Source organism: Emydura macquarii, unplaced genomic scaffold (assembly GCF_026122565.2).
Source record: "Emydura macquarii macquarii isolate MOO-44397 ecotype Brisbane River unplaced genomic scaffold, CSIRO-AGI_Emac_v2 contig_2365, whole genome shotgun sequence".
NCBI classification, from domain to species: domain Eukaryota; kingdom Metazoa; phylum Chordata; order Testudines; family Chelidae; genus Emydura; species Emydura macquarii.
Genome location: NW_027132502.1, coordinates 974,886 through 996,181, shown reverse-complemented (window position 1 = coordinate 996,181; position 21,296 = coordinate 974,886). Strand labels below are relative to the sequence as shown.

At 49.1% G+C, this 21,296-nt stretch overlaps 1 protein-coding gene across 4 annotated transcripts in view; it reads left to right on the top strand.

The window, feature by feature from the left end:
- The first annotated feature begins 954 nt into the window (after positions 1-954).
- Positions 955-21,296, top strand: part of IL1RAP (interleukin 1 receptor accessory protein) — a 58,020-nt gene continuing 37,678 nt past the window's right edge. For all 4 annotated transcript variants that reach the window (XM_067561013.1, XM_067561014.1, XM_067561016.1 and 1 more), the window contains exons 1-2: positions 955-1,110; positions 17,305-17,372. In XM_067561013.1, coding sequence (XP_067417114.1) covers positions 1,079-1,110; positions 17,305-17,372 — 100 coding nt within the window. In that variant the 5' untranslated portion in view covers positions 955-1,078. The remainder of the gene's footprint in view (positions 1,111-17,304; positions 17,373-21,296) is intronic.

Sequence of the window (21,296 nt, the reverse complement as noted above, 5' to 3'; positions counted from 1 at the left end):
TGAGGCCCCAGGCCGGTCCCCGAGCAGAACTCCCTGAGCTTAGATTTACACACAGAGCGGGTTTGCATCACGGGGTCCGATATCATGTATTAACTGTACTATAGACCGTATGGAGAGCCATTTACAACAGGCTGGGCGCTGGGCAGTCCTACAGTATTTGCTTATTGCATTGTTATGCGCCTGGCGGAAAACATATTTATCGGGTGAATGGAAAGCGCTGGGAGCCGAGGCCTCACCTCGCTCAAGCCGCTTCATGATTATGTTGTAGGATGCTGTCAGAGGACATCAGGCATCCTGCTCTCTTGTGCCCCATGGTGTATGTGGCGCTGACCGAGGGTCAAAGCCCTAAGGGCTGGATAGGCTGCTCATGTGGAAATACCCACAGAGAGGTTCCACTCTGGTACGGGTTTATCTACAGGAGCATCTGTGCGTGGGTGGTATCACTCAGCTGGCGGGGGCCCGAATTGTCTGGTTTCCATGCCTCATTTGGCTAAGTGGTTTTGCTCTGGCATAACATGGGAGAGCAGGGGAAAGGGGCTGGGCATGGGGCAGCGGGCAGAGACGGGGAAAAGGGTTGTAGGCAGCTGGTTAGGAGGTGGAGAACATGGTGTTGAGGCAGAAACACGGGGGTAGGGGAGCATGAGGGGCAGGAAAGACCTGGCAGACTAGGACAAACTGAGGGGTGGCCTAGGAGTGAGAGGGGTTTGGGGAACATTGGGGTAAAGGTTTGAATTGGAGGTGACGGGTCGCTGGGGTCCATGAGGGTGAGACGGACGGTGGGGACACGAAGGACTTGCGGTGCATGAGGGTGAATAGGAGAGCTGAGAAGTGAAGGGAATCTGCGGGTGAAGAGGGGAGGTCCGGGAGCGGTAGGCTACGTAGAGGCCTGGAGGGATGGGGATGGGGATAAAGAGGAGCCCAGGGGGTTGGGAGAGATATTGAGGCCGAGGACTGGCCAGGCAAGCTGCAGGAGCGGGAGATCTCAGCACTGGAAGGTGGAGGGGAGAGAGAGGAGATTTTGTCTGAGCTGCATGCCTGTGTGACCTTGCGGGGTGCTGAGAGTCTGCCTGTAGAAGCCATGCCGTGGGCTCCGGCTGAAGTCAGTGGGAGGTGAGCGCACCCCCTTCCATTCCCTCCCCTTTCTTATCACCCCCTTGAGTTTTATCTGTCAAACCCCCTCATTTTAGCAGGATTCTGGGCTGGCACAAGCTGTATTTGCCTTGCCGAACGCTTGCTGCTGCTGTGTGGGAAGGAGAGAACCCAGCTTGTCGCTCTGAGCCCAGGATACGTTCTCAGGGCTGGTGGTTAGAAAAGCTGTAACCTGTGTGGGGATGTGTGTAAAGAATGCCAGCCAGCTGCTTCGGCCATGCTGTTTGGGTCCTTCATTTAATCTTACAGTCAAGGTGAATTGAAGTGCTTTAGAAAACAAAAATAGATACACCTAAAAATACAAATCGCTCCACGTTAAGGATGTGCTGAGACGCTTGCAGCGTTGAAGATCTGAGTTCAGGCCCTCCCTGGGGTGTCTTTCTCCAGCACAGTGGGTGGTCTTCACGGACAGGGACAGCAGAGCGGAGAACTGTATCCTGGATCTGTTCTGCTGATTTAGCTGAGTTGGTAGCACGGCAGGACCCGGTGGCTGAGAGCCGGTGTTTCCTTCCAGCAGTGCTGTCTCAGCAAGGTTGAACAGATGCAGTGGCAGAAGAGAAGCTGAGAGCGTTGTCATGTTTGCCATGCGTAAACTGACTTCTCCCGTCCTGCCAATTCCAGGCCACCCTGGAATCTGGAAATGACTTGCGGGCAGAGCTGTGTGGGAATCCTTTTCCAGTCGTGGAGCCGCGTGGCCCGTAACCCTACAACCCACTTGGCTACAAGCTGCCACCAGTTAGGCTGCTGCTAGATTGACACCGAATACCCGCTTAAATTGGGCTTATGTTTTGGATTTTTTCCCCAAAACATAAGGCTCATCAAATATTTCTCTGAAAAAAAAGAAAGCACATCACATTGCAGCGTTCGCAGGAGGGACAAAAGTTGAAGTTGATGAGACATGAAATTGAATAGTCAGCTTTTGTTGTGTGACTGAGAGAAAGGCAGAAGTACAGCAAAAAAAATAATGAAAAAGCAAATTGGCTTTTCAAAGCGTTTTCAGTTTTAGTAATCAAAGATGTTATCAGAATTGCAAGGACAGTTTGTTAAAAGAGAAATGTTTCATCTGTTACTGTCTCTTTAATTTAGGTTTTTTGCAGTGTGCTAGATTCCTTGTATTAGACAAATCAAAAAGCAAGACAGACAATTTTTCTCATTGGCCTTGATTCTGCCTATACTTATGTATGCGAGTAACTTTATGCACATGAATAATTCCGTGATACGCGTGAGTGACTGCAGGAGTGTGGCCTTCATGCTTAGAGCTAACTGGGGACTCATTATTATAAATTATTATTAATCATTATTTGTTTTACCATAATGCCAAGGGGCCCTCATCACGGCTCAAGAGCCCATTGTGCTAGGTGCTGTACAAACACAGAACAAAAAGACAGTACCTCCCCTAAACCGCTTCCAGTCTAAGAGAAGAGACAACAAACAGAGGGATACAGACGGATGGGAGAGTACCAGGAAACAATAAGATAATATTCGTCAGCATGACATGCATAACTTTATCTAGCTATATATTTATACCAGGGTTGATAAGAAGCACACTACATTTTCCTCAGAGGGATTTTACATTTGTTTATGCTTGTAGTTCTTTCTTTTTGTTTGTTTTACCTTAGGTCCAATGTATAAATAATGAGCCATTTGCTGTTAATTCCAGTGTAGGGGAATCAGATTTTTAAAAGGGTAAAAATCATTCCCATCTGTTAGATTAACACTGGTGGTTTAAGGTGTTACATTGTGACTCGGAATTAGGCCAAATATTCTGTTGCTTGATTTAAGATTCTCCTGGTGATATTTAGTCTGGCTTTTTTAATCAGCTAAGAAACAAAGAGAGGAATGAAGATAGATTTACAGAATGCACTTGGGCACATGCTCAACCTGCGTTTTAATAAAACCTAACAGCTCAGTCTTGCTCATGCTGAAGTTACTAGTTGTTTAGTCTGACTTCTGTGAGAATGGGAATGAACCCTTATTCCGGGGAAGGCTTTACTGAAAGACGTCTATTTTTTCATAGCAATAAATTGCCTTTCTATTGCGCCCATCTGCTGGGGCTTCCTGTGTGCCTAGCAAACCAGCCAGAAGACAGTTTGTTCTAAGGAGAGTTGCTAAGTAATTTTTTTTATTTAATCATGATTTAAACCCATGTTTTCAGTGGAGGGTAACCGGTGCATTCATCCATAACACCACCAAGGCCTACAGAACTAAGAGAATTAATCTAATATTTTGCACTTGCCTGGCATCTTCTATCCTCACATCTCTAAAACTTTAAAACCATTGATTAAGATTCACACTTTCCCGGCGAGGTAGGAAAGCGTTATTGTACTCCTGAAGTAGGCGGGGAAACTGTGGCATGGAAAGGATATGGCCCAAATTCTCATAAGCATCCACTAATTTAGAGCTGCTCAGTTTTGGGAGCCCAGATCCTCCAAGGTGTGTAGACGCCTGTCTCCCATTGACCAGTTTGAGTCACCTAGGTCCTGTCTTTCAGAAGGGCTGACGACTGTGGGTGCTCAGTACCTCGGAACGGCAGGGCCCATTGGGTGTCTTACGTCGGTCAATCAAAAACGGAGGTACCCTAAGTGAATGGTCACTTTAGAAAACTCTTCCTAAGGGACATAGTCAAGGGCATAGCAAATCATTTGCTGAGCTGGGAGCGAAACCCAGGAGTCCTAACTCCCAGTCCCTAGCTTTAATTAGTAAACCACACTGCAAAAGGTAGGCATAGCGCAAAACCAAACAAACCCCAGCTCACCAAAAAGTATTCCACCTCCGCCCTCTTCGATTGGTCGATGACTGCCGATAAAAGACCCTGAGATGCGTGGAAAACGTTTACCCCTACGTCTAGGGCTTTACAAACAAATTTGGCATGCAGATAAATGATTTAATTTCCTCGGCACTATCCTGCCCTTATTTACACATGATTCTGATAAGGCAGGGAAATCAATATACTGTTGCTTAACTCGGTCAGGCTGGCAAAGATGTGGAGGTTAGCACACAGGCGTGTGCCCTCAGCCGAGCTGAGTAAGCACACACGCTTGCACAAGAAATGTCGCTGGCTCTCAAAACCACTTGCTTTAGCAACCCTGGCTAGTTAAAGTTCAGCGAGAGGCAGGTGGACGGGAGGGGCTGAATGGAGGCATGGGGGATATCTTGGTGTCCGTTGGACATTCCGGTGCCGTCAGAAAGATAACATCCAGTCAGAACGATGGGCTGCTCTGAGCCACGTGTCTTTACCCTGCTTGTGCAGGGGACATTGATGGTCTTCGCTGGTCCCTCGCCCATCGCTGGGTTGGCTCTGAGGGCCCCTGTTCGCCCCTGCTGGCTCCCAGAAAATGCCCACCTCGCGCTTCCCTGCTGTGTCTGAGAAGCTGCAGAGCCTGCCGGACGGGGGGTGAGCACCGCCCTTAGTAAGAGGGGGCACAGGGTGTGGGAAACTGGCCCAGGTGGCTGGGAGGGGCTTGCCAAGGCGTGGGGGTGGGGAGAACAGTGCCAACGGGCAGCCCTTCAAGACTTATGGCTCAACAGAAGTGGGGACCCCGGGGCCTGTTCTGGGGAGGTGAGGAGCACAGCCCTGCCATGTTCATCTTTCCCTGACGCCCCATGAGAACCAATCCCCCTTCCTGGAGCTCTGCGGGAGCTGAGCAGCCTGGGGTTCTCCTCCCGCTTCCGCTGGAGCCGGAATCCCAGTGGGAGTTCAGTAAGCACGTGCTGCCGGCCAGGCCAGGCAGACCTGCGCTGGGAGCGCTGACTGGTCCAGGCTACGGGGCTGTCGGCTGTTTGGGGCAGGAACTGGCTTTTTGCTGTGAATGTACAGACAGAGGTGCCTCGATCCCTGACTGGCATCCACTAGGCATTCCTGCAGTGCAAATAATAATCAGTAAGAGTCTGGGATGGGAGACCGAATCCATGGAGAGGGGCTGGGAATATCTTGGTCACTGAATGCAGCGTGCCCGCTACTTGGCAAACACAGTGCGTCCATCCCTCCCAGGTGCTGAACCTCACAGAGACACCTACGTGGTGGTTGCCAAAGGGGGTGAGCGTGTCGGTCCAGGGCCGCCATCCTCTTCTTTTCTTGCTTCTGCATTGAGCTGGATACAGCTCAACGGCAGCGGTTCATACTGTGCAACTGCCTATGGGTTTTCAGCTTCACCACTTACCGCAGGGCCAGAACAGCATACGGCAGTGAAATTCAGAGAAGCCCTGTCCATATCCACTGGGTGCACGAAATGGGCTTTTGCTGACAAGCCGTGTCAAGGGGCGAGAGGGGAAATTCCGATTTGTGTGTGTGTGTGCATAGATCTCTTTAAAAAAATTCAGCCGCTGAGCAATAAAGAGGCTTCAGGGTTTGGTTGTGCAGATTGAACAGTGTTAAAGCACCCACTTCCTGGCAGCTGGGACTTGAAAACCCCAGGGATGAGACACTTGGCACTTGAATGGCTGTGGAGGTTTTAGCCTAAAGTGCATTCTCTCTCTTGTTCCTGTGCCTTGCAGCCTCTGGAAATGTCAGCAGTGCATACATTACCTTTTGTTTGTCATTCAGCACGGGAGGCAAATTCATTGACCTCCTGAAATCAATCATATTCTCCCTGAATGATAAATATGAATGATGATCACGGCACTCTGCTGCTGCTTTGAGTTCAATTCCATCCCTCCCTTTTTGTAGCTGTAACATATTGGGAGACAAAAGTTCTCCTAGCAGGCTGCTCGCTAGACACGTTCCATGATCTTTTGGGGGCCCTTTGTTTAACGGTACATTTAATGCTGCTGGTGAAAGTTGCTGAATGGACAGCCCTGAGGGCTGGAGTCATGTCCTCTGGTCAGGCACAGCCAGGACAAGTTCCCCATAATCAGTGATGTGCAGGGGGAGACTTAGGGCCAGCGAGGTTTCCCCTTGTTAAAATCCTCCCTGCCGATTTGGGGAGTTCACGCCCTGATCCCTCTCTCCAGTGGTGGTCTGTCTTCAAGGCTCATAAAAATACTTCTCAAGAGCAGATTTGTTTTGCTGTTGTAATCCAGCCAGCCAATACATTTACCTGGCCCCCATCACCATAGTATCTGAGAGCCTCACAATCTTTACTGTATTTGTCCTCCCAACACCTCTGTAAGGCAGGACAGTGCTATTCTTCCCACTCTACAGATGGGGAATTGGAGCACAGAGAGGCTAAGTGATTTACTCAAGGTCACACAGGAAGCCTGTGCCGGAGCAGAAAACTGAAGCCAGGTCTCCTCAAATCCCAGGTTAGGGCCCTAACAATTCAGCCCTCCTTCCTCTTGGTGCAGGAGATTGCACCAAGTATAAGGTCTCTCCTGTGCTCACCGCTTCCCATTAACACTGCTCAGTGCACTCAGTGTATTTTTCAGGGATAAAGCATAAACCCTGGTCAGCAAAAATCCCAGCCTCAGATGAGTTTGTTTCCCCACCGGCATCTCCTGAGCAAGTGGTTTTGTTTAAATGGGGAAAAAATGAAAAGATTGCACAGTCCCATACTTGTTCCCCTCAGCAACTCGCTCGGCCCTGTCTCCTCTGCACGGGCTTCAGCACAGGCTAAGTGGGATGTGACTTTGCAGGGACCCCTTGATCAAATGACAGCACGACACTGTCCCAACTGCTGCATTTCTAGCTGAATTGCAAACGGCCAAAGGGATTTTAAGAAAAATCAATATATAAATGACATCAAATCCACCTTCTAACAGAGACACAGGGCCTGATCCAAAACCCATCAGAGACAGTGGGAGTTGGAACAGGTCCCAAGTACAGAAAAGCACAGCCCTCCAGGGACGAGTGTGTGAAAACAAAGGGTTGTAATGGACGCAGCTTTAACAAGAAACATTGCTGCCTTGTGTTTGCTATAAAACAAGGAAATTATAGACATACTCCAAAGGAAAATGGATACATGGTTAAAAACAAAGAGCCGGCATTGCTTCTCAGCTAAGGTCTCAAACAATTGGGCTTTGTCTGCACTGGGATTTTAGACAGGGAGGTAGCTATTCTACTACTGCAAATCCTTAGATAATTGATACCAGTGCAGCTTTCACCAGGGTGCGCTGAACTAGTGGAAATCATGCTGCATGAGTGTAAACTGTGACTTTACTGGGAGTTTAGACTGTTGCTGTTCCAGGGTTGGTTCAAATCCCAATGGAGAAGAGGCCTTAGCTATTGGAAATGGTCTGAGGAGGCCCGGTTGCGGAGCTGGAGGTGTAGCAATGTATCTGGGGTTTGGTGGTAATTGCACAGTAAAAGATGAGGCTGGGGAAAAAAGTGACACGTCATGGTTCTTGAAATGGGACCTTGTGACACTTGGGTATTTTTCTTCGCTGACGTCCAGACGAGCGACTTGCTGGGTCGATGGACAGGCAAAGAATCAGAGATGTTTGGAGGGTGTTAACATGGGGGGGGGGTAGGCAGGAGACGGGTTTCCCATCCGACAAGAACGTTTGAGATTTAAAAAAAAATGTCCTATCCCAAATCAGGAATCAAAACGGAATGATGGGTTTTATGCTACATTTTCATGAACTAACAAACTGAAAAAAAGGTTGGTTCAGGTCAATCAAAATGTTTTGTTCTGATAATTTCAAAATGTTTCATTTCATTTGATAAGAACATAAGAACATCCATACCTGGTCAGACCAATGGTCCGTCTCGCCCAGCATCCTGTCTGCCTACAATGTCTGGTGCCAGATGCTTTGGAAGGAGTGAACAGAGCAGGGCAATTAGCGAATGATCTATCCCCTGTTCTCCAGTCCCAGATCTGTCAATCAGGGGCTTAGGGACACTGAGGGCATGGGGTTCGTCCGTGACCATCTTGACTAACAGACATTGATGAACTTATCCTCCATGTTCATGAATTTTGACCTGTTTTTCCTTCTGTTTTTAATATAAATTAAGAGAAATTTTGCAACAAAAAGTCATTTTGAACCAGAAAAAACAATTTTCATTTCAAAATGTCCTGTTTTGACAATTTAAAAACACGTTTACAACTGCATTGAGTTGGCAAGGTCTTCAGAATGAACTATTCCCTACAGACGGTTCTACAAATCGGTATTTTGGCGGGGGGGAGGGGGGGGAAGGTTTGTTGAAAAATTCTCACCTGGTGCTAGTCAGCCTGCCAGGGGATCTTCCACAGCACAGATGCTGCTGGCACACCCAGCTCATTGGGGCATGCCAGGACTGGAATATCCATTCTCGTAATGCAGTCCACAAGAATCTGAAAGGGATCGGTGCCAAGGAGGGAGATGAAGTGAGGCAGGTATGGTGGAGCTAGGAATAAAGGCATGAAATTAAGAAAAGGAAGTGTCGGGGCACCGCCTGAGATGTGCCCTATAAGGAATGTCTCTAGATGGGGTAAAGCTCCAGACATGAAATAGAAGCAGTCCTTCATTGGCCGTGCCCCTGAACTAGATCTTTTCTAGAACTTCTCTGACAGTCTGATCAATGTACTCTATTTCACCAAAGCTAATGGGACCTCTCCTGGTCTCACTCCTGGATCTTTAAATGGCCTCAGCACCGCAGGCTGCATTGGTTGCAGCTGTCTCTTTTTCCAGGCAAACTTTAGTCGTACATTTCTTTTCCGGTAAAGTTGTCAAAAGCCCTGTTTGACCATAGCGCTGCTTTCCAAAATAGAGCAGTCCTGTCTCATGTCATGGCTTATTTGTCTTGTTTATTATAAGTATATGAACTAGTTGTAGGGCTTGAGCAACTGGCTCTTTATTGCACTGCTGGAAGCTTTTCATTTAATTGTTATTCAGGCGTAAAGAATAGAATGTCCTGGTTGGGTACCTTGTGCTTGAACACTGAAATGCTCCTGCAAATTGCTGCTTGAACTGCTTGATGCTGATGTATGCATGTAATTTACCCTGGTTGGTTTCATAGCTCTGACTCAGCCTGTGTCTGGATCCACCCCGCAAATCTCTGCATTACCGAGTCCCAGTTATTTGTCTTGTTCAGGAGTGCATGCATTTCCAAGATATGACTTATTACTGAACTGGTTTATTATAAGTATATGAACTGCGGTGTGCTCTGCCTGCTAAACAGATCCTGAGGATGTAATCGGGAAGCCTGTTAGACTCTGTCAATGCAGTGTGTGTAATCTATAGAGTAGCATCCACCCTCTGCTTAGCGGTACGAGCTTTCAAAGATAATAGCCAATGGCTCTGAAATCACCTCAGCCAATGGACATCCCTGCGGGATGTTTGCCCCCGGACATCCCCACTAGAGCAGAAACCAGAGGAAAGCCTAGACAATGACATTTTTCAGACATTTTTCGGACAACCCCTCCATAGACTTTTGCCTGGAACAAGACACTTCTCATTAATTCTAGCTGTGAGTTTCAAATCTGCTGATTGTGGAGATCTCCAGCAGGTGAGATTTAAATGCCATCATCCAGCCGTGAATTCTTCACATGGCAATCTTCCCCTCGCCATAAACCGCTAGCTGGCATCCCACTAGGAGCTTTCCTCAGCACATTAGCAGCGAACATCTGACCTCCTGTCTAACACAGGCCGGAGAAAACTGCTCCAAAATAATTTCTAGCGTAGGTCTTTTAGAAATACACCCAACCTGGATTTAAAAATGAGAATCCACCACAAACCATTGTTTCCATGGTTAATTACTATCACCATTAAAAACGTTAGCCTTATTTGCCGTTTGAATTTGTCTAGCTTCAACTTCCAGCCGTTGGTTCATTTTATACCTTTCTCTGCTAGATTGAAGAGCCCATTATTATATATTTGTTCCCCATGTCGATACTTACAGACTGTTATCATATCCCTCCCGTATCCTTCTCTTTGTTAGGTGAAATAGATTGAGTTCATGAGGCTGTCACCATGAGGCTGTGTTTTCTAATCCTTTTATCATTCTCATTGCTCTTCTCTAAACGCGCTCCAATTTATCAACGTCCTTCTTGAGTTGTGGATGCCAGAACTGGATGCAGTATACCAGCAGGGATCACACCAGTGCCAAATGGAGTTAAAACAAACTCCCTGCTCGTACTCACGTTTCCCCTGTTTATACATCCCAGGATCCCATTAACTCTTTTGGTCTCAGCGTTGCATTGGGAGTTCGTATTCAGCTGATTATCCACCACAACCTCCAAATCTTTTCCAGAGTCCCTGCATCCCGGGATAGAGCTCCCTGTCCTGTAAAGATGACAAAGGATGTGTTCTTTGTTCCTAGATGTGTACGTTTACATTTAGCTGTAGCAAAACACATATTGTCTGCTTGAGTCCAGCTGACTAAGCAATCCAGATCACTTTGAATCAGTGACCTGTCCTCAGCATTATGTACCGCTCCCCTGATTTTTGTGTCATCTCCCCTCCTTTACTTCCCCTCTCCCCACACACTTTCCCCAAAATGTTCGATTGCTCTGAATGCTGATCCCAGTGTCAGGATAGGCAGTCTTCACCAAAGAACAGCAAAAACTTGTTTCCCTACCTGTTATTCACATCTTACTTCAAGGGCTTGCTTGATTCCTCCTTCATAGTGAAAGATTAACCCTTTTCAAACTGCAGGGCTTCAAGATGATGGGAAGAAGAAAAAGAAACCCTTCTTCGGCTCTGACAGCCCTTGTGCAGGCACTCCTGCAAGAAGCCTGAACTCCAACTTGCCTTCCCATCTGCTGCCAGTCACCCTGGCCAAAGCAGAGTACTTCAGAAAGGCTTATGTGACCCCCCTGAGCCATTGCAATGTGTGTCATATGTTTACGGGGTTTGTAATGAAAACACGTTTACCAAACACCTGCTAGGCAGAGGACTAAAGCTACTGGCCTGCTGGGAAGATACAAAAGACAAGGGCGTAGCAAGGGTGAGGGCCTGATATAAATTAAAGTAGCATCTGACACAGTGTCCCCTGCAGATGGTATTACCTGCCCCGAAGGCAGGTTTTCTGCTAACTCCCAATAGTTAGAGATTGGTTTAAGAGGAGGGTTTATCTCTATTCTGACTTGCGCTAGTTTCCTACTGGTGTCACTCCATTAACGTCAGTGGAGTTACTCCTGACTCTCACTGGCCTATGTGTGACCAGAGTTTTAATTTCTTGGGTGAGGGAAAAGGGAGTCAGCTTCTCTACCTATCTCAGGTACTAATATGGCCCCATTTCCATAGAATCCAAGCGCCTCACAATCTGTAATGTATTTCTTACAGGCGCTGGATTTTCCATGTGGTGGGAAACAGGACAAGTTCAAAATACTTTTCTGTTCTGGAACCAAAACAAAAATTTCAAGCTTGCCTGTGAAATTAAATTCCCCCAAAGTTCATTTCCTGTTCAATACAATTGATTTTGATATTAAAAAAAAAAAAAAAATAGACAGTAAAATAAAAGAAATGTTAAAACAAAAATTCCTGGCCAACTCTAGTTTTTCGCCTCATATCGGCCCTGTGTGCCAGGGCAGGGCTATTATCCTCATGGTACAGATGGGAAACTGACGCCCAGAGGTTAAGTGACTCACCCAGGGTCACACAGGAAGTCTGTGGTGGAGCAGGGAGATGACTCCCAGTCTTCCAAGTCCTACGCTAGTGCTTAACCATTGTGCCGTCCTTCCAGTGGTGATAGGCAATTGTTTTGGGCCTTCATCGGGGCCTTTTATTCTTAATGTGCTGCTGGATCACTCTGTCTCGCTGCTTCTTCTGTGTCACTGTGTCACTCTGGACTTAGTCCATGCTAGATGTAACGCTACTGGCTGTAGTGGAGTCACAGCAGGGACGGAGTTGGCGAGATGCATGTGTTTTTCTAAGGACAGAATTCAGCCTACCCTGTGTGAACGTGTGTAGTGACGCCCCCGTTGCATTCTTAAAAGCTTCCTGCAAAGAGAGACTTTAATGAACATTCAGCTGCCCAGAGAGGAAAGGCTGCGGTCTGAAAACCCACAGCGTCTGCTGCTGCTCATGGTCTCAGCACAGTTCAGCGTGACGTTAGGCTGCTCTGAAGGGCTCTCCGTGGAACGTGCAAACTCACCACAACAGTGATTTGCTTCCTGGGAGATGTGTGCGGAAACACTGATAAACTCGAACAAATGGCAATGTCATTCAATGCCAAAATCGCCTCCGGGAGAGTGATCTGGTCAAAAAAGAAACGACAGCAAATGCCAGCTAAATGGAACGCAGATGGTTTATGCTACAATAATTCCCGCCATTGTTCGATTTACTCCTGCCGATACTGAAAAGCAAGAATATTTCCTTAAGGGCTGAAGGGCCTTTTCCCAGCTTCCGTTAGTGCATTTTCTTTTTGCAGCTGCTTTTGTCGACAGCCCCTTTCTCCCCCTCTTTGATTCTCTTAGCTTCTTTGCTTTAATTACATTTTTTTTTTCTTGTATCCCCTGAATGCCAGGATTAAAAACCTCAAATAAGCAACTAGCCGTCTTCAAGCCTTGTCCTGTGCAAGGACGCGTGGGCCTGATTCTCCAGAAGAGCTGAGCTCGGGGTGGGTGTGTTACCTGTAAATCATCAGAGGGACGTCCTCTGATGAAACAAACAAAGGAATCCTCTCCTCCTTCTGCAGGGCGCTGAGCAGAGGCGGTTCCAGCCATTGGGAGCCATTCCTAGGAAACTCTGGCCCTGCTGCCCCATCGCAGGGAACACATGGCGAGAGGTCCCTCTGCAGAGAGTCCATTGCTATGGGAGGGGAGAAGGGGTAGTTTTGTCCTAAGACCCTGACAGCGCCTGCCCTGTATCTGTCACCCCTTTAGCTGAATCTTCTAGCCCCGTTCCTCCCTGCAGCCCTTCTAGGCAATCCAGGCACTACAGGAGAGAGGGAGTTGCCCTCCTTGTCAGTCTCAGCAGGGAGGCCAGAGACCGAACTAGCCTCTCACCCCAAGGGGTCAGCTCCTTTCTGGCCTGACTTGAGGTCCACTGGTGGGGAAGGATGGCCCAGTGATAACCTGGGATGTGGGAGGCTCAGGCTGAGTTCCCTGCTCTGCCCTCATCTCCCCGTGTGACTTGTCTCCCGGTGCACTGGTTCCCATTTGTCACTTGGGGTGGGAGCGCTGCTCCCAGCGGTGCTGTGAGGATAAACGCACGAAGGAGTATGAGGTTCTCAGCTGCGATGGTGCCGGGGGCCGGATGAGTACCGTAGTGAGACGTGCATCCTGGTAGCCTGTGCCGTGCCACCCATCATCTTCCTCCAGGCCTGCTTTTCCCAGGGGATGAATTCAAAGGGGAGAAATGAAAGCCGATAAAGGGATGGGTGGAACCAATTACTGGCCAACTAGGCCCACCGGCTCAATCCACTTTGCTAGCCTTCCCATATCACCAACCCTGCTCTTGGGCTGAGTGTATTAAACTCCCATCAAAGTCAGGGGCAGCTGAGAGCGCACAGAGCTACTCAGCGCCGTGCAGGATTCACCCTGGGAAGACGTGTGTAGAGAAAGCAATGTGCAGAACCCGCTCCTGACGTTGGGGGCTGTTATTCCCCCCCCCCCCTCCCGAAGTGTCACGTTACTTTAAACGCACTCCCAGTCGGAGTGCTTAGTGGGAAGTCTTCGAAGGGAGCTTTCGTTCTGCATGCAGCAGCTTCTCCGCGAAAAGTAAAAACCGGCCAGGTCTTTGAGGGGGTTCCTGGACAGAAAGGACGGGGCCTCTTCGTGGAAAGTACGGCTTTGTTCTCCTTTAGAAAGGGCACAGGATCTTCGGATAGAAAATTGCTCTAATTACTGTGACAGACGCTCCCTCCTGTGTTGTGTGGACACTGCCCTGGCGTTTGATACACTGTAAAGCAGTGAGAGATTCTGGGTGGCATGTGAGAACCCCAGTGTGTGCACGGAGAGCAGAGTATCCACTTCCTGAATTTGCAGACTTCCTGTTGCCGTTAGCCGGGCAGTAAGTGCCAGCTCAGACTGGTTCCTAGGGTCCAGATCTGAATTCTGTGAAAGACAGACCGTCACCCTGTGCATTTCATTGTACTTTGCTAAATGGCAGAGCCGCCCAGGCAGATCAGCGAAGTTCCTGCAACCTGAGACACTCTGTGTCTGTCCGTCTCCAATGATAAGATCTCTGGAGAGCCTGGAATGAGCCAAAAATAAATCAAACTGGGCGTGGCTCTGGATGATGCAACTGGGAGGAAGAAGCAGAAATGCTGGATCTGCTACTGGGGCCAGTTTGTGGAGCCATCAGGGGACCACCTGGCTCTGGGGAGTAGAGACCCATTAGCTTTCCTGAGACTGTCTGGGTGAGCAAGTCCTCGTCCATACGACTAAAGGATGCACAATCTAACCCATTGAGACTATGGCTAAATTCACATGGTGATGGGTGAGAGTAAAGCTGCCCAGCAGATGGCAGTGGGCCAAACTCAGCCCTGGGGTAAGCAGGAGAAACTCCCCTGAAGCCACTGATGGCATCGGCTTACACCAAGGCTGAATTTGTCCTGTATTGCTTAAATTTGGAGGGACTGGGCTCAATGAAAAGTAGGGAAGAGGGCTTATTTGTGGATTTATCTTGATGAAAAATCAGGGAAGCTCTTACTCCTCCTGGCGTGGACTCTACGGACACAAGAGAACACATAAGATGCTGTGACGTCATCATCAGCATCGACAGCAGCTGTACGGTGCGAGACCCTTGCCCCCCCGTTCTGATGAAATGCATCGCTCTTCCAGCTCCAACCCTCAGTGCTGTCAGCTCTCTGTTCCCAGCTGAGCAGCCGCAACCTCTCTCTTTCCTCCACCCCACCAGCCTAAAAGAAGACAAATAAATAGGAGTTTTATTGTCCGTGAGGGATGCAAGCAGGCAGCAGAGTTGGTGTTTATGTTTTAGCCCCAGAGACATTCAGAGTGACTCCGGGAGCCATTTATACAGCATTTCACTTTGGAGGAGAGAAATGCCATGAAAAGACTGGGTAATTGGCTCCCCGAAGAAGAAAATAACTCATGAAAAGCAAACACCTGGATTTTCAGGTTTCTGCTGATCTCTAGTACTCCGACTCTAGAGACTATCCTGGTACCTGCCAGCAGGAATTGGCTCCCTCCATATTTAGAGAGCGAGCCAGTGAGAAATTAGAGTAGGATCTCATTTGTAATGTCTCACAATGTCTCCCAGGGCTGTCTAGGGACCATCCCTGTGGGACACAAGGCTGTGTAACGCTAAAGCCAAGCACATTCAACGTAAACCCGCCTGCCAGTAAAAGGTTAAAGAAGCTTAGTCTGTTTAATAAAAGAAGGCGAAGAGGTGATTGAACTTGGGGCGTTTTTGGAGAGTAGAGGCTCTGTAGCAGTCAAAGGCAGACCAAGATGTCTTTCTAAAATAAACATGCTTTAGGCTCAATCCCAAGACATGGTCTGGATACAGAAATTACTGGGTGAAATTCTCTGGCTTGTGTTCTACAGGAGGTCAGCTGGTTGATCACAACCGTCCTTTCTGGCCCTACAGTGTTGCTGGTTTTTACGCGGGTCTGGAGAGGAATAACTTTCCTTCCTCCCCTTCCTCCTCATCCCTTCTCTGAGCAAAATGAGCTTCCCAACGCCACCGTCTGAGACCCAGAGGATGGCCTCCTCTCCCAGGGGGGCAGCAACCTGGCGCTCCCTGTCCCATCACCCTGCCCATTCCAGGCTCCATGCTAGCCCCCTTCCTGGTGAGACAGGCCCCATCAGTCCCCCTCTTTCCCTCCACTGAATCCAAAGTCAGGAGAGGTTTGGAAAGAAGCAGCAGGCTGGGAAGGCAGAGTGCTTTGGGAAGGCTTGCTGGGGACAAGGAGGGAGGGTTCCTGGGACAGATGAGGGCACTCGGTGAGAGAAGAGGTGGGCGAGGATTCATTTTTCCAGGAGCCCCGATCCCGTGTCTGCTTCACACACATGGAAGCGGCTGCGTGGGCGTAAGGGCTCATTGTTTAGACGAGGGTCTCTGTAGGCTCCCGCAGTTTGTGAGGAAGTTGATGGAGATGCCCCATAGTACTCTCTGCTCATTACGCTCTGCGTGGAAGGCTGTGCTGTTGCATCGCTTTGTTCTCCGTTATTAGCCAGTGGAGCTTTGCTCTTTGCCAGGCCAGCCATTCACAGCCCTGCAGCTGCCTGCTGCCTTTCGCTGGAGACTCTGCAGAGAAGAGCAGGATTCTTGCATATTTCTCTTTGCTGCTAGGCAGGGGCAAGCATCATGACCAATAATTTCAAGTGCAGGCGGCTGAAGTTGGGCCCTGAGACCCATACCCTGGTTTGCAGAGTTGTTGAGCACACACGGATCCCACTGACAGCTAAACTTTTGATCAGGTTCGCCTTAGCCACTTTGGTTGTCTGCCTGCCTCCATGATCTCCTGGCACCTGGGAAAGTCAACTGAAGATGTCAATCCCACTAATTAGAGCATCTATTTAAATGTCAGTTTTCATAATCTGCAGCTTATAGGCTGCACCCTGGGAAGGCGTGGAGATGCAGGGAACTTTGTTTTTAAATGACCAAGAGGATTTGTGAGAGCAGAATGCTAAATGTCAGATGTATGTGTTGGCTCGAATTCCTGTGCCCTGAATTTGTAATGAATTGCACCAGGCAGAGCACAGGACGGGGAACCAGAAAGTCTTGGTTCTGTTCCCACTTGTGGAGATGGGCTGATTTAAAAAAACAAACCCCTCCTGAAGTGACCTGCCTGAGGGGTTAGGTACTGGGAGCGGGCGCCTTTTACTATTTATAGGTCACCGGTTCCAATCTGGATTCGACCGAAAGCGGTTGCAGTGAAACAAGAGCCTCATTCCCCAGTGACATGCCCACTGGAGCTGGGGGAATGATTTGCAGTGAACAATTTATTTGTCAAACTTAGCCTTCTCTCCTCTTCAAATCAATGGCAAGCAGACTTCGCAACTTCAGAGCGTAAAATGTGTGCATTACTCAGAATCATTAGGGGAATGCTTTATGCAAACATATGGCAGCCGTATGCTTCCTTCCCATGTTGTATGCTTGCAGGTGGCAGATGACCAGGGTATCTGCGCGGATACGCTGCCCCTGAATGTTACACCGAGCGGACATGGTTGAACTGAAGACATGATTTCCACTTTCTGACTCTATGCTTTGGGCTTAGGAGGCTCGTGCTCCCATGGTGTCGCTCTGTAAACTTTTAAACAAGCCTTAAAAATCAGATTCAGGGGCGCTGGAAGGTGCCCGAACAAAACTGCCAAGGACAAAACTTCCCTTCAATGAGAAAAGAGCTTAGAAATAACTGGAGCTTCTTTTGTGTGTTTGTGTTGACAGGATGAAGCCTCATTGCCTCCTGCTAGGTACTTTATGGCTGGGCGTGGCCATCCTCAGCAGCTGCTCAGGTAAGAAACGCTCTTCGGGGAAATGCCGTGCAATATATTCGGTTCTACTCGTCCAGCTCAAACTCATCCCTGGGCCTTGAAACGCAGTGGGGGTGGATTTATCGCCTAAAAAAAAGTGTTTATTTTTCCCTATTCCTGGATGCAATGGCCACATTTAAAAATACTGTGGTGAAATCGATGAACGTGGTATTAGATCTTTGCATTTAATGTGTAGGTACTCAGCTACTGCAGGAACGAACACGATCGAACGCCTAGATAGATAGATAGAAGTGTCCTCCATCGGAGCATCTGAAAATGCTTCGCAAACACAAGTTTCACAACACTCTGGGCACTAGCATAACCCCCTTTTACAGCTGGTAAAACGGGCACACAGTGATGGGGGGGGAAGGAGTTGCTCGAGATCACCCGCTGTCAGGCAGAGCCGGCAATTGAACCGAGACACTTTCCTTCCAGAGAGTGAGAGTCTGGCTCTTGAGTTCTGACTCATGCCTCAGTGCCGGAGGCTGAGAATAGAACTTCCTGAATGGGACAAGTTCGCATGCCGGGCTCGTTGAGTCACATTCCTAGCAGGAAAGATGCTGTAATCCTCGCAGCCCCGCATTCAGCTGGGCTGCTCGTGAAGAGGGGGATTGTGTCTGTGTCGGCCCCAGGCTTCCTATTTGGGGCAGAGGAGAGATGTTGTGATTTACAGAAGGAAAACGGAAGGGGTGGGAGGAGGGGAGAACAGGCTGTGGCTTTATTAGGGAAAATACTTGAAGAAATAAACGTTCCAGGCTGGCAGTGGAAGGTCAGTAGGTCCCTCATTCGGCATCGGCCTACCCGCACTGTTTACCGAGCCTGCCCTTGGACAAAACCTCCAGCAGATGGACAGCCACAGAATCCTCATGCCATGCCACTTGCATCAGCGAGCTGGGCCAGATCCATCTCTGTCCTGGTGCAGAGCTCAGCGCAGGGACCTACGGCCGGGGCTTGTCCTTTTCCCTATCCTGGGGCTGCCAAGGGCCAGCTGGGGTCCCTGTGCAGGCTACGGTGAGGGCTACCCTAACTAATATCCTGGCTGCCATTGAGCCTGTGAGATGTGGAGCGGCTGAGGAGAAGCAAGGGCGAAGGAATGTCCTGGCCCTGCCTCCTCCACCGGGGTCTGCCCACAACGTGCCGCCTGCACTGGGGGCTCTTGCAGAAGTGGGGCTTCCAAGTCGCTCGGGAATCCCCCCGCATTGCGTCTGCTTCAGGAGGTGAGGTTGTGCCACCCGCTGGGGCAGCGTCGTCACAGCCTGACACCCAGCGTGCAGTGAACTCAGAGTGCTTGAGAAAAGGGCACCCGCGTGTGGTCACCAGAACTACCTGGGGAACACGGAAACTGGGCACCAGGGCAGCGTGCGGACCCTGGTGTAAGCTGGAGCTGAGGTGCGAGTACCATGGCCTTTGGGGCACCTGGTCCGTTACCCTTGGCTAACAACAGGAGGCATCTGACTGCATTTCCCTGATGAGGCTCAGTGTGCAGGGCATCTCTGTCCCCTGACCCAAAGCATCCAAAGCACCCCTTCTCGACTAGTGTATTGGACTGCAGGGAGGGCCTTTGAGAATGTCTGCAGAACATGGAAGACCGGGGAGGGCTTTTCCCAAGCCTGTGCAGAGAGTTTCCTTTTACCCTTTCACTCCTTTCAATTAGTTCGCCTCTCGCTGTGCACACAGCGGCTCTTGCCTGCCTTCTGTGCCCGGGTCTGGGGAAGGAAATGGCAAACTGGTCTGCAACACAGCCCGTGTCCGCGAACTGTTTCTCCTGCTGGCTCCCTTTGTCCCAGGGCAGGGTTCTGTGATAGTCCCTGACCACTCTGGGACTCAGCTCAGGTTGTCAGAAATATAAAGCGTTTGACTAGCAATTTCACAGGACTAGAGAGACGATGATAATCATCCACACTGAGCTTTACGACAAAGTTAGTAACCAAGAACAGGGGCTGTGTTTATACTGAGACAGAACGATTGACCTGGACCTACAGTGGGATGGAGCTTTTCTCTTCCTGTGAACCCTCTTGAAGAGCCATGTGACTACCTCTGAAATCTCTGGGTCAAAAGCTTCCGTTAGCATGCTGAGATTGTGTCGTCCTGTACTCCTCTCTTGCCTGGTTGTCACACCTGAGTAGCAAAGCCACATTCCTTTTTGAATATCTGTTTTGGCTCGCAAGATCTTTTCCTTTCCTAGACACACATGGATAACAGGCCACTCTTCCTTTTAAGTTCAGTACCCCTTCCCTTTGTGTCGATGCTCTTAACAAGTCTGGGGGTGCTGCCCAGTCCATTGTTATTGCTAAGTTTTTGGGGAGGCGGGGAGAAGGCCGTGGGGGCAGTTTTTAATAGCTGGCCATGCCCTTGATGTTCATTTTAATTCGCAGGCTAGGCATAGGATGGCCGTTAGGGCAATAACTACCAAACAGAAGAAATAAATGCAATAGAGAGAGAGAAATTTGAGAAGGCCTTCTACTGACATGCCATTTGTGCAGCTCCTCGGTCAGTTTCCCACACTGACAGTGAGCAGCTGTCTGTGCAAAGGGTGCAGAGCGAATATTGTCTAAAGCAACTGGATCTGGGCCACCCTGCCATCGGCTCATGCAGAATCACAGATTGACTTCAATGGTGCAGGATGAAGACTTTCAGTATACTGGTGTAAATCCACAGTAACTCTTCTGCCCTCAGTGTAACAGAGGCCAGAAGTAGGCACCGGGGGTCAAAGTCATCCCTGGTGTAACTTCCTAGCAGGGGTGAATTTAGCCTGTCTGTCTTGCACTCAGTATAACAGGGCTACTTCAGCCAGGGATAATTTGAGGATTAATCAATTACTGTCTGTAAAGCACTCTGAAGATGCAAAGCCCAGTATCAGTTCCTAGGAATTATTGCTACACGGCTGTTATTCTAGTGACAGCGATCCAGAGGCCTTATTTTTCTTATGATTCGTGACAGTCCCAGAAGCCTGGAGCTTGCGTATGTTAGTGTGAAAAGTAACAAGAAAAGTGGATTGAAATGTCTTTTTTTTTTTAAATGCAGAACTGTCCCCCTCCCCCTTCCAGTAGTTCTTGCCTTCTTCCGCTGTTCACCTCACCTGGCTGCTGCAATTGCTGGCATCCTCAGAGCTCAGCTGTGTTTTTAGGACCTGCTCCAACCAGTTTTTAAGCACAGTTCTGTGGCTGCCTTCATCTTAGATGAGTTTGTTTATGATGCTTTGGGGTTAGTTTGTTCCCTACCGGACTTTCCAAGTGAAGTTGTGCTGGGAAAGGAGGCCTGATTCATGGCCTGGGAAGTTACCCGCAGGTCTAGAAGCAGTGCCAGCTACCCCCATGTTATACCTACCAAAGTGCATCAACCCTGAATTGCAGGGATTCCTTCTGCAGACAAGAAAGGAGTTCAGTCTCCATGTCCGAGTCACAAGGGGAACCAGTTGCCCTGGGGGCTGTTTTTGTGTGTGTGGTGTGAATGTCTGTCCGCCAGAAGCTGCCTAGTGTCACGGGCACGGGGCTGTTTGAGACAGAAGCTTCCAGAGAAGCTATGGGAAAATAAGGATCCTGAGATCACTCAATACCAGGCACGTTTCCTCTGCTGTCCTGGCCAAATCGTTGTACCCTGAGTACCTATTGCACTTGTAACTGGCTACAGTATTCTTCACTTCTGGTCTTAAACTGGTGTTACTGGGCGCACACAGCTGCTGTGTTCCAGGCTGAAGGTGGCTGCATCTCAGCCGTGGTAGAACGAAGGTAAAGCCCTTGGGGATCCCGCAGGATTATGAACAAGTGATTCCTGAGGCAGGGATGAACTGTGATCCATGTTCCACAGAGGAGGAAGTGGCGCACGGAGAGGTTAAGTAACTTGCCCAAGGCTACACAATGAGCCTGCGGCAGAGCTGGGACTTGAACTCAGATCTCCTCGGTCTCT